This window comes from Salmo salar, chromosome ssa20 (assembly GCF_905237065.1).
Source record: "Salmo salar chromosome ssa20, Ssal_v3.1, whole genome shotgun sequence".
Classification (NCBI taxonomy): domain Eukaryota; kingdom Metazoa; phylum Chordata; class Actinopteri; order Salmoniformes; family Salmonidae; genus Salmo; species Salmo salar.
The window spans coordinates 93785420-93797919 of NC_059461.1; the positions used below are offsets into that span (position 1 = coordinate 93785420).

At 48.0% G+C, this 12500-nt stretch overlaps 1 protein-coding gene across 10 annotated transcripts in view; it reads left to right on the forward strand.

Annotated features, from left to right (window-relative positions):
• The window catches only part of tenm4 (teneurin transmembrane protein 4), a 649554-nt gene that overhangs the window by 483141 nt on the left and 153913 nt on the right, over positions 1 to 12500 (forward strand). For 7 of the 10 annotated variants that reach the window (XM_045704148.1, XM_045704150.1, XM_045704152.1 and 4 more), the window contains 4 exons: positions 1038 to 1305; positions 4945 to 5088; positions 6439 to 6688; positions 9586 to 9606. In XM_045704148.1, the coding sequence (XP_045560104.1) occupies positions 1038 to 1305; positions 4945 to 5088; positions 6439 to 6688; positions 9586 to 9606 (683 nt within the window). The remainder of the gene's footprint in view (positions 1 to 1037; positions 1306 to 4944; positions 5089 to 6438; positions 6689 to 9585; positions 9607 to 12500) is intronic. The other 3 variants (XM_045704149.1, XM_045704151.1, XM_045704157.1) reach the window with 1 other exon arrangement.

Here is a 12500-nt window from a genome sequence, read left to right on the forward strand (position 1 = left end):
GGTGTAGACAGTCTATACCAACACCAGGGGGTGGAGACAGTCTATACCAACACCAGGGGGTGGAGACAGTCTATACCAACACCAGGGGGTGGAGACAGTCTATATCAACACCAGGGGGTGTAGACAGTCTATATCAACACCAGGGGGTGGAGACAGTCTATATCAACACCAGGGGGTGGAGACAGTCTATATCAACACCAGGGGGTGTAGACAGTCTATATCAACACCAGGGGGTGGACAACACAGTCTATATCAACACCAGGGGGTGTAGACAGTCTATATCAACACCGGGGGTGTAGACAGTCTATATCAACACCAGGGGTTGGACAACACAGTCTATATCAACACCAGGGGGTGGACAACACAGTCTATATCAACACCAGGGGGTGGAGACAGTCTATATCAACACCAGGGGGTGTACAACACAGTCTATATCAACACCAGGGGGTGGACAACACAGTCTATATCAACACCAGGGGGTGGAGACAGTCTATATCAACACCAGGGGGTGGAGACAGTCTATACCAACACCAGGGGGTGTAGACAGTCTATACCAACACCAGGGGGTGGACAACACAGTCTATATCAACACCAGGGGGTGGAGACAGTCTATACCAACACCAGGGGGTGTAGACAGCCTATACCAACACCAGGGGGTGGACAACACAGCCTATACCAACACCAGGGGGTGTAGACAGTCTATACCAACACCAGGGAGTGGAGACAGTCTATATCAACACCAGGGGGTGGACAACACAGTCTATATCAACACCAGGGGGTGTAGACAGTCTATACCAACACCAGGGGGTGGAGCCAGTCTATACCAACACCAGGGGGTGGACAACACAGTCTATATCAACACCAGGGTATTAATTCATCTCTAGTGCATCAACACATGGACGCAAACGGTACATGTTTTGAGTGTCCAAGTGCATATTAGTGTCAGTTATCATATGGAGGAAATGAATGAAAGATACCAAACATGCTCTTCCTGTTCATGGTGGTGTAACCATCTATTTCTTCCCCCCCTCTCCCAGGCTCTCCAGGAAGAGATTCCTATCCCCGGGACAGACATGTCGTTGAGCTACCTGAGCAGCAGGAGCCCTGGGTATAAATCCATCCTGCGGGTGACCCTGACCCACTCCACCGTGCCCTTTAACCTGATGAAGGTACACCTTATGGTGGCGGTGGAGGGAAGACTGTTCAGGAAGTGGTTCCCCGCTGCTCCTAATCTCAACTTTAACTTCGTCTGGGACAAGGCTGATGTCTACAGCCAGAAGGTCTACGGGCTGTCTGAGGCCTTCGGTAATTTATTATTTATCCTTTGTTTTTACGGTACTTGTATGTTGGTAGGATGTTTTAGTGGAAGTAAATACCTGTATTTGTATGTAATTGATTGATTATTGATGGATTGATTGATTGATTGATTGAATTATGGATAGATTGATTGATTGATGGCTTGATTCGGGCTCACGAGTGGCGCGGTGGTCTAAGACACTGCATCTCAGTGCAATAGGCGTCACTACAGTCCCTGGTTCAAATCCAGCCTGCATCACATCTGGTTGTGATTGGGAGTCCCATAGGGCGGCGCACAAATTGGCCCAGCGTCTTCTGGGTTTGCCCGGGGTAGGCCGTCATTGTAAATAAGAATTTGTTCTTAACTAACTCGCCTAATTAAATAAAGGTGAAATAAATAAAAAATAAATTAAATTGATGGAAGATGGGTTGATTGAATTATGGTTGATTGGTTGATTGAATTATGGTTGATTGATTGATTGGTTGAATTATGGTTGATTGATTGGTTGAATTATGGTTGATTGGTTGATTGATTGGTTGAATTATGGTTGATTGATTGGTTGAATTATGGTTGATTGATTGGTTGAATTATGGTTGATTGATTGGTTGAATTATGGTTGATTGGTTGATTGATTGGTTGAATTATGGTTGATTGGTTGGTTGAATTATGGTTGATTGGTTGGTTGTATTATGGTTGATTGATTGGTTGAATTATGGTTGATTGGTTGATTGATTGGTTGAATTATGGTTGATTGGTTGGTTGTATTATGGTTGATTGGTTGATTGATTGGTTGAATTATGGTTGATTGGTTGATTGATTGGTTGAATTATGGTTGATTGATTGGTTGAATTATGGTTGATTGGTTGATTGATTGGTTGAATTATGGTTGATTGATTGGTTGAATTATGGTTGATTGGTTGATTGATTGGTTGAATTATGGTTGATTGATTGGTTGAATTATGGTTGATTGGTTGATTGATTGGTTGAATTATGGTTGATTGGTTGGTTGTATTATGGTTGATTGGTTGAATTATGGTTGATTGATTGGTTGAATTATGGTTGATTGGTTGAATTATGGTTGATTGATTGGTTGAATTATGGTTGATTGGTTGGTTGTATTATGGTTGATTGGTTGATTGATTGGTTGAATTATGGTTGATTGGTTGATTGATTGGTTGAATTATGGTTGATTGATTGGTTGAATTATGGTTGATTGATTGGTTGAATTATGGTTGATTGGTTGGTTGAATTATGGTTGATTGATTGGTTGAATTATGGTTGATTGGTTGATTGATTGGTTGAATTATGGTTGATTGGTTGATTGATTGGTTGAATTATGGTTGATTGGTTGAATTATGGTTGATTGGTTGATTGGTTGGTTGTATTATGGTTGATTGGTTGTATTATGGTTGATTGGTTGATTGATTGGTTGAATTATGGTTGATTGGTTGATTGATTGGTTGAATTATGGTTGATTGATTGGTTGAATTATGGTTGATTGGTTGATTGATTGGTTGAATTATGGTTGATTGATTGGTTGAATTATGGTTGATTGATTGGTTGAATTATGGTTGATTGATTGGTTGAATTATGGTTGATTGATTGGTTGAATTATGGTTGATTGGTTGATTGTGTTGTTCTACTTGTATGTCTGTTGTTAATCAGCAATGGAACAATAAAGATCTGAATCTATTTTCAGAGTATTCAGAGTAACTAACTACCTGGTCTTATTCAGAGTAACTAACTACCTGTTATGGAGTAACTACCTGTCCTCTCTCTCTCTCTCTCTCTCTCTCTCTCTCTCTCTCTCTCTCTCTCTCTCTCTAGTATCAGAGGGTTATGGAGTAACTACCTGCCCTCTCTCTCTCTCTCTAGTATCAGTGGGTTATGGAGTAACTACCTGTCCTCTCTCTCTCTCTCTCTCTCTAGTATCAGAGAGTTATGGAGTAACTACCTGTCCTCTCTCTCTCTCTCTCTCTCTCTCTCTCTCTCTCTCTCTCTCTCTAGTATCAGAGGGTTATGGAGTAACTACCTGTCCTCTCTCTCTCTCTCTCTCTCTCTCTCTCTCTCTCTCTCTCTCTCTCTCTAGAATCAGAGGGTTATGGAGTAACTACCTGTCCTCTCTCTCTCTCTCTCTCTCTAGTATCAGAGGGTTATGGAGTAACTACCTGTCCTCTCTCTCTCTCTCTCTAGTATCAGTGGGTTATGGAGTAACTACCTGTCCTCTCTCTCTCTCTCTCTCTCTCTAGTATCAGAGGGTTATGGAGTAACTACCTGTCCTCTCTCTCTCTCTCTCTAGTGTCAGAGGGTTATGGAGTAACTACCTGTCCTCTCTCTCTCTCTAGTGTCAGAGGGTTATGGAGTAAGTACCTGTCCTCTCTCTCTCTCGCTCTCTAGTATCAGAGGGTTATGGAGTAACTACCTGTCCTCTCTCTCTCTCTAGTGTCAGAGGGTTATGGAGTAACTACCTGTCCTCTCTCTCTCTCTCTCTCTCTAGTATCAGAGGGTTATGGAGTAACTACCTGTCCTCTCTCTCTCTCTCTCTAGTATCAGAGGGTTATGGAGTAACTACCTGTCCTCTCTCTCTCTCTCTCTAGTATCAGAGGGTTATGGAGTAACTACCTGTCCTCTCTCTCTCTCTCTCTCTCTCTAGTGTCAGAGGGTTATGGAGTAACTACCTGTCCTCTCTCTCTCTCTCTCTAGTGTCAGAGGGTTATGGAGTAACTACCTGTCCTCTCTCTCTCTCTAGTATCAGAGGGTTATGGAGTAACTACCTGTCCTCTCTCTCTCTCTCTCTCTCTAGTATCAGAGGGTTATGGAGTAACTACCTGTCCTCTCTCTCTCTCTAGTGTCAGAGGGTTATGGAGTAACTACCTGTCCTCTCTCTCTCTCTCTCTCTCTCTCTCTCTCTCTCTCTCTCTAGTATCAGAGGGTTATGGAGTAACTACCTGTCCTCTCTCTCTCTCTCTCTCTCTAGTATCAGAGGGTTATGGAGTAACTACCTGTCCTCTCTCTCTCTCTCTCTCTCTAGTGTCAGAGGGTTATGGAGTAACTACCTGTCCTCTCTCTCTCTCTCTCTCTCTCTAGTGTCAGAGGGTTATGGAGTAACTACCTGTCCTCTCTCTCTCTCTCTCTCTCTAGTATCAGAGGGTTATGGAGTAACTACCTGTCCTCTCTCTCTCTCTCTCTAGTGCCAGAGGGTTATGGAGTAACTACCTGTCCTCTCTCTCTCTCTCTCTCTAGTGTCAGTGGGTTATGGAGTAACTACCTGTCCTCTCTCTCTCTCTCTCTCTAGTGTCAGTGGGTTATGGAGTAACTACCTGTCCTCTCTCTCTCTCTCTCTCTAGTGTCAGAGGGTTATGGAGTAACTACCTGTCCTCTCTCTCTCTCTCTCTCTCTAGTATCAGTGGGTTATGGAGTAACTACCTGTCCTCTCTCTCTCTCTAGTGTCAGTGGGTTATGGAGTAACTACCTGTCCTCTCTCTCTCTCTAGTGTCAGTGGGTTATGGAGTAACTACCTGTCCTCTCTCTCTCTCTAGTATCAGAGGGTTATGGAGTAACTACCTGTCCTCTCTCTCTCTCTAGTATCAGTGGGTTATGGAGTAACTACCTGTCCTCTCTCTCTCTCTCTCTCTCTCTCTCTGTAGTGTCAGTGGGTTATGAATATGAGTCATGTCCAGATCTGATCCTCTGGGAGAAGAGGACAGCTGTTCTACAGGGATATGAGATCACAGCTTCAAACCTAGGAGGCTGGTCCCTGGACAAACACCATGCTCTCAACATTCAGAGTGGTGAGTACACCAACCTTCTCTTGGAAGCTATGTAAAGTCCTCTTCTTCCATTTTTGGGGAACAAATGGCTTTTGTACCGATCCTCTGCCCGTCTTGAGTTAGTGTGGTGTAGGAGTTACACCATTGTGCCCGTCTGAAGACATTCTACTCATTAAATTGTTACACATTTCATCATACACATACATACCATACTGCATCTCTACTAGACCTGTATCCTGATACTTCAACACAGTCAAGATATACACACCATACTGCATTTCTACTAGACCTGTATCCTGATACTTTGACACAGTCAAGATATACACACCATACTGCATTTCTACTAGACCTGTATCCTGATACTTTGACACAGTCAAGATATACACACCATACTGCATTTCTACTAGACCTGTATCCTGATACTTTGACACAGTCAAGATAAACACACCATACTGCATTACGGTAATGGTTTTACATCAATACAGGCCTAAATCTCTCCCTCTAGCGAGATTTTATACATAAGAACATGTCATTCATACTCAGACAGGTCTGACTTTTTTTTGGAAGGAGGAGGGTCAATTTTCTCCCTTCCAGTGAATTACTCTTAAAAAGCTGTCGTAGGAGTAAGAGAGGGAGTGGAAAGGGAGGGAGATCCTCCCAAATGGCACCCTATTCCCTATTCCCTGCTAGGGCCCTGGTCAAAAGTAGTGCACCGTGAAGGGGTTAGGGACACACCTAAGGTCTCATCCAGTCAGGCATGCAGCTCGTCCGTCTGTCCCTGTCAGAGATGCTCATCACAAGAAATGAAGCGTACTTACATGGTAAAGTGTTCAGGGAGAGGAGGAGAGAGGAGGGGAGGGGAGGGGAGGAGAGGAGAGGAGGGGAGAGGAGGGGAGGAGAGGAGAGGAGAGCAGAGGAGAGGAGAGGAGAGGAGAGGAGAGGAGAGGAGAGGAGAGGAGAGGAGAGGAGATGGGAGGGGAGGGGAGGGGAGAGGAGAGGAGAGGAGAGGAGAGGAGAGGAGAGGAGAGGAGAGGAGAGGAGAGGAGAGGAGAGGAGAGGAGAGGAGAGGAGAGGAGAGGAGGCACTTGGATCTGTCAGAGAGAGAGCACAGTGAGTCTGGACTGGATGTCCCGTCCTCACAGAGTGACTATAGTAGATATATCCTCTGTGTCCATCTGTTTTTATTCAGAATGAAGATTCCTCATCTTCATCGTGATTATATGACTTGATACCTTGTGGTCTGTCCTCGTCTTCATCGTGATTATATGACTGATACTAGTATCCTCATCTTCATCGTGATTATATGACTGATACTAGTATCCTCATCTTCATCGTGATTATTTGACTGATACTAGTATCCTCCTCTCGTAGGTATCCTCCACATGGGGAACGGCGAGAACGTGTTTGTCTCCCAGCAGCCACCTGTGATCAGCAGTGTGATGGGTAACGGTAGGCACCGTAGCATCTCCTGCCCCAGCTGCAACGGAATGGCCGACGGCAACAAACTCCTGGCTCCCGTCGCTCTGGCGTGCGGCTCAGACGGCAGCCTGTACGTGGGCGACTTTAACTACGTACGTCGCATCTTCACCACCGGGAACGTCACCAGCGTACTGGAACTCAGGTATTTTACTACGTTTTTGTTTTATTTATTAACCAGGAAATAGTTTGAGGTCAGTGGAGGCTGCTGAGGACTGAACGGTGATAGTAATGTCTGGAACGGAGCGAAAAATGCAATGGCATTAAAAACACCTGGAATCCACAGGAAACCGCGTGTGTGTGATGTATTTGGAATCTTTTCCAGCCGTTACCACCAGTCCGTCCTCCCAAATTAAGGTGCCACCAACCTCCTGTGCTTGAGGTAATACACCTGTTTGGCGAGGAGGGACCTAGACTCAACTGTAGCCATGGCAACAGGCACAGGGGAAATCCCGGGGAAATCCCAAATACTATTTGAAATCATTTCCAAATACTTCCTCTCGGCTTGATTGAGCTATAGAATAGTAAATAGAATAGTCACAAAAGTGCAAAACCCAGCCCGTACTCCAGGCAGGCAAAAGCAAACGCTAAAACGATTTGATATATTTAGAATAATATCTGAACCCAGGTCTGGCAGGCTAGAGCTAGACATGTGTCTCAAATGGCATCCTATTCCCTGTGTAGTGCACTACTTGACCAGGGCCCATAGGACTCTGGTCAAAAGTAGTGCACTTGGTAGGGAATAGGGTGCCATTTGGGACACAAGTCTAGCTCTAGCCTGCCAGACCTGGGTTCAGAGACTATTCTAAACATGTCAAATAATTTTAGAGCTAGGGGCTCTGTCCTCCAGCCACCTACTCACCCCACCTGGAGCTCAGATGGTCCTTCTCTCTCCTGTCTGAGGTAACATGACAGGCCCCTATAGAGCCAGGGGTGATGCTCCTCCCAGAGGTAACATGACAGGCCCCTATAGAGCCAGGGGTGATGCTCCTCCCAGAGGTAACATGACAGGCCCCTATAGAGCCAGGGGTGATGCTCCTGCCAGAGGTAACATGACAGGCCCCTATAGAGCCAGGGGGTGATACTCCTCCCAGAGGTAACATGACAGGCCCCTATAGAGCCAGGGGTGATGCTCCTCCCAGAGGTAACATGACAGGCCCCTATAGAGCCAGGGGTGATGCTCCTGCCAGAGGTAACATGACAGGCCCCTATAGAGCCAGGGGTGATGCTCCTGCCAGAGGTAACATGACAGGCCCCTATAGAGCCAGGGGTGATGCTCCTGCCAGAGGTAACATGACAGGCCCCTATAGAGCCAGGGGGTGATGCTCCTCCCAGAGGTAACATGACAGGCCCCTATAGAGCCAGGGGGTGATGCTCCTGCCAGAGGTAACATGACAGGCCCCTATAGAGCCAGGGGTGATGCTCCTGCCAGAGGTAACATGACAGGCCCCTATAGAGCCAGGGGTGATGCTCCTCCCAGAGGTAACATGACAGGCCCCTATAGAGCCAGGGGTGATGCTCCTGTCTCTCTCACCCACCTGTGTCAGCTGGGTGGGGACTAGAGAGACGAGCTGAAGAGGATGGATGGGTCCCAATTGGCACCCTACTCCATTTTAAAGTGCACTACTTTTGACCAGAGCGCTATGGGGACTGGTCAAAAGTATTACACTATCTAAGGAATAGGGTTATTTTTTTGATGCAGACATGTTGTTGAAAGAGAAAGGGTCTGTAGAGGGTGTAGAGGGTGTAGAGGGTGTAGAGGGTCTGTAGAGGGTATAGAGGGTGTAGAGGGTGTAGAGGGTGTAGAGGGTCTGTAGAGGGTATAGAGGGTGTAGAGGGTGTAGAGGGTGTAGAGGGGGTAGAGGGTGTAGAGGGTGTAGAGGGTGTAGAGGGTGTAGAGGGTGTAGAGGGTATAGAGGGTGTAGAGGGTGTAGAGGGTGTAGAGGGTCTGTAGAGGGTGTAGAGGGTGTAGAGGGTGTAGAGGGTGTAGAGGGTGTAGAGGGAGAGAGGGTATTGAGAGAGAGGTGGAGGGGTAGAGAGGTGGAGGGATAGAGAGAGGTGGAGGGGTAGAGAGGTGGAGGGATAGAGAGAGGTGGAGGGGTAGAGAGGTGGAGGGATAGAGAGAGGTGGAGGGGTAGAGAGGTGGAGGGATAGAGAGAGGTGGAGGGGTAGAGAGGTGGAGGGATAGAGAGAGGTGGAGGGGTAGAGAGGTGGAGGGATAGAGAGAGGTGGAGGGGTAGAGAGGTGGAGGGATAGAGAGGTGGAGGGATAGAGAGAGGTGGAGGGGTAGAGAGGTGGAGGGATAGAGAGAGGTGGAGGGGTAGAGAGAGGTGGAGGGGTAGAGAGGTGGAGGGGTAGAGAGAGGTGGAGGGGTAGAGAGGTGGAGGGGTAGAGAGGTGGAGGAGTAGAGAGAGGTGGAGGGGTAGAGAGGTGGAGGGATAGAGAGAGGTGGAGGGGTAGAGAGGTGGAGGGATAGAGAGAGGTGGAGGGGTAGAGAGGTGGAGGGGTAGAGAGAGGTGGAGGGGTAGAGAGGTGGAGGGATAGAGAGAGGTGGAGGGGTAGAGAGGTTGAGGGATAGAGAGAGGTGGAGGGGTAGAGAGGTTGAGGGGTAGAGAGGTGGAGGGGTAGAGAGGTGGAGGGATAGAGAGAGGTGGAGGGGTAGAGAGGTGGAGGGGTAGAGAGGTGGAGGGGTAGAGAGGTGGAGGGGTAGAGAGAGGTGGAGGGGTAGAGAGGTGGAGGGGTAGAGAGGTGGAGGGATAGAGAGAGGTGGAGGGGTAGAGAGAGGTTGAGGGGTAGAGAGGTGGAGGGGTAGAGAGGTGGAGGGATAGAGAGAGGTGGAGGGGTAGAGAGGTGGAGGGATAGAGAGAGGTGGAGGGGTAGAATCTGAAGACCTGGTATACGTTAGAGTTAGACATCTTGAAGTGTAGGAATACTTTTGCTATTGTTTTATTCATAATTATTTGTTAATTACTAATCTACTAATCTTCACTAACAACTAACTTGTCTCTTTCTTTCCCTGCTGCCTGTGGGTTACTCTGGCAGAAATAAAGATTTCAGGCATAGGTAAGTCCCTCACGTTAGAGTACAGGTGCATCCCAAATGCCATCCTATTCCCTGATAGTACACTACTTCTCAGCAGGTCCTATATTGCTCTGGTAGGAGTGTGCATGGTATTTCACATTGTTGTTTGTCATGACAAAGTTACTGGTCCTGCCAAGTACTACTTTGATAGGATAAACAGTTTCCTAATGAAACATTCCTAAAATAAAACATGAACAGGTATGACATTAACATAACGCCTTTCACTTGTGTCCCATCAATATCTGTTGATGAAGTGGTTTGTCATGGAATCGGGTGCCATTTGGGACAGCCCATGTCTGCTGGTGCTGCATGTCAACTACTGTACTCTCTATCTGGGATCACAGCTAGGTCAGTGTAGGTGCTGTTCTCTCTATCTGGGATCACAGCTAGGTCAGTGTAGGTGCTGTACTCTCTACCTGGGATCACAGCTAGGTCAGTGTAGGTGCTGTTCTCTCTACCTGGGATCACAGCTAGGTCAGTGTAGGTGCTGTTCTCTCTACCTGGGATCACAGCTAGGTCAGTGTAGGTGCTGTTCTCTCTACCTGGGATCACAGCTAGGTCAGTGTAGGTGCTGTTCTCTCTATCTGGGATCACAGCTAGGTCAGTGTAGGTGCTGTTCTCTCTATCTGGGATCACAGCTAGGTCAGTGTAGGTGCTGTTCTCTCTACCTGGGATCACAGCTAGGTCAGTGTAGGTGCTGTTCTCTCTACCTGGGATCACAGCTAGGTCAGTGTAGGTGCTGTTCTCTCTACCTGGGATCACAGCTAGGTCAGTGTAGGTGCTGTTCTCTCTACCTGGGATCACAGCTAGGTCAGTGTAGGTGCTGTTCTCTCTACCTGGGATCACAGCTAGGTCAGTGTAGGTGCTGTTCTCTCTACCTGGGATCACAGCTAGGTCAGTGTAGGTGCTGTTCTCTCTACCTGGGATCACAGCTAGGTCAGTGTAGGTGCTGTTCTCTCTACCTGGGATCACAGCTAGGTCAGTGTAGGTGCTGTTCTCTCTACCTGGGATCACAGCTAGGTCAGTGTAGGTGCTGTTCTCTCTACCTGGGATCACAGCTAGGTCAGTGTAGGTGCTGTTCTCTCTATCTGGGATCACAGCTAGGTCAGTGTAGGTGCTGTTCTCTCTACCTGGGATCACAGCTAGGTCAGTGTAGGTGCTGTTCTCTCTACCTGGGATCACAGCTAGGTCAGTGTAGGTGCTGTTCTCTCTACCTGGGATCACAGCTAGGTCAGTGTAGGTGCTGTTCTCTCTACCTGGGATCACAGCTAGGTCAGTGTAGGTGCTGTTCTCTCTACCTGGGATCACAGCTAGGTCAGTGTAGGTGCTGTTCTCTCTACCTGGGATCACAGCTAGGTCAGTGTAGGTGCTGTTCTCTCTACCTGGGATCACAGCTAGGTCAGTGTAGGTGCTGTTCTCTCTACCTGGGATCACAGCTAGGTCAGTGTAGGTGCTGTTCTCTCTACCTGGGATCACAGCTAGGTCAGTGTAGGTGCTGTTCTCTCTACCTGGGATCACAGCTAGGTCAGTGTAGGTGCTGTTCTCTCTACCTGGGATCACAGCTAGGTCAGTGTAGGTGCTGTTCTCTCTACCTGGGATCACAGCTAGGTCAGTGTAGGTGCTGTTCTCTCTACCTGGGATCACAGCTAGGTCAGTGTAGGTGCTGTTCTCTCTACCTGGGATCACAGCTAGGTCAGTGTAGGTGCTGTTCTCTCTACCTGGGATCACAGCTAGGTCAGTGTAGGTGCTGTTCTCTCTACCTGGGATCACAGCTAGGTCAGTGTAGGTGCTGTTCTCTCTACCTGGGATCACAGCTAGGTCAGTGTAGGTGCTGTTCTCTCTACCTGGGATCACAGCTAGGTCAGTGTAGGTGCTGTTCTCTCTACCTGGGATCACAGCTAGGTCAGTGTAGGTGCTGTTCTCTCTACCTGGGATCACAGCTAGGTCAGTGTAGGTGCTGTTCTCTCTACCTGGGATCACAGCTAGGTCAGTGTAGGTGCTGTTCTCTCTACCTGGGATCACAGCTAGGTCAGTGTAGGTGCTGTTCTCTCTATCTGGGATCACAGCTAGGTCAGTGTAGGTGCTGTTCTCTCTACCTGGGATCACAGCTAGGTCAGTGTAGGTGCTGTTCTCTCTACCTGGGATCACAGCTAGGTCAGTGTAGGTGCTGTTCTCTCTACCTGGGATCACAGCTAGGTCAGTGTAGGTGCTGTTCTCTCTACCTGGGATCACAGCTAGGTCAGTGTAGGTGCTGTTCTCTCTACCTGGGATCACAGCTAGGTCAGTGTAGGTGCTGTTCTCTCTATCTGGGATCACAGCTAGGTCAGTGTAGGTGCTGTTCTCTCTACCTGGGATCACAGCTAGGTCAGTGTAGGTGCTGTTCTCTCTATCTGGGATCACAGCTAGGTCAGTGTAGGTGCTGTTCTCTCTACCTGGGATCACAGCTAGGTCAGTGTAGGTGCTGTTCTCTCTACCTGGGATCACAGCTAGGTCAGTGTAGGTGCTGTTCTCTCTACCTGGGATCACAGCTAGGTCAGTGTAGGTGCTGTTCTCTCTACCTGGGATCACAGCTAGGTCAGTGTAGGTGCTGTTCTCTCTATCTGGGATCACAGCTAGGTCAGTGTAGGTGCTGTTCTCTCTACCTGGGATCACAGCTAGGTCAGTGTAGGTGCTGTTCTCTCTATCTGGGATCACAGCTAGGTCAGTGTAGGTGCTGTTCTCTCTACCTGGGATCACAGCTAGGTCAGTGTAGGTGCTGTTCTCTCTACCTGGGATCACAGCTAGGTCAGTGTAGGTGCTGTTCTCTCTACCTGGGATCACAGCTAGGTCAGTGTAGGTGCTGTTCTCTCTACCTGGGATCACAGCTAGGTCAGTGT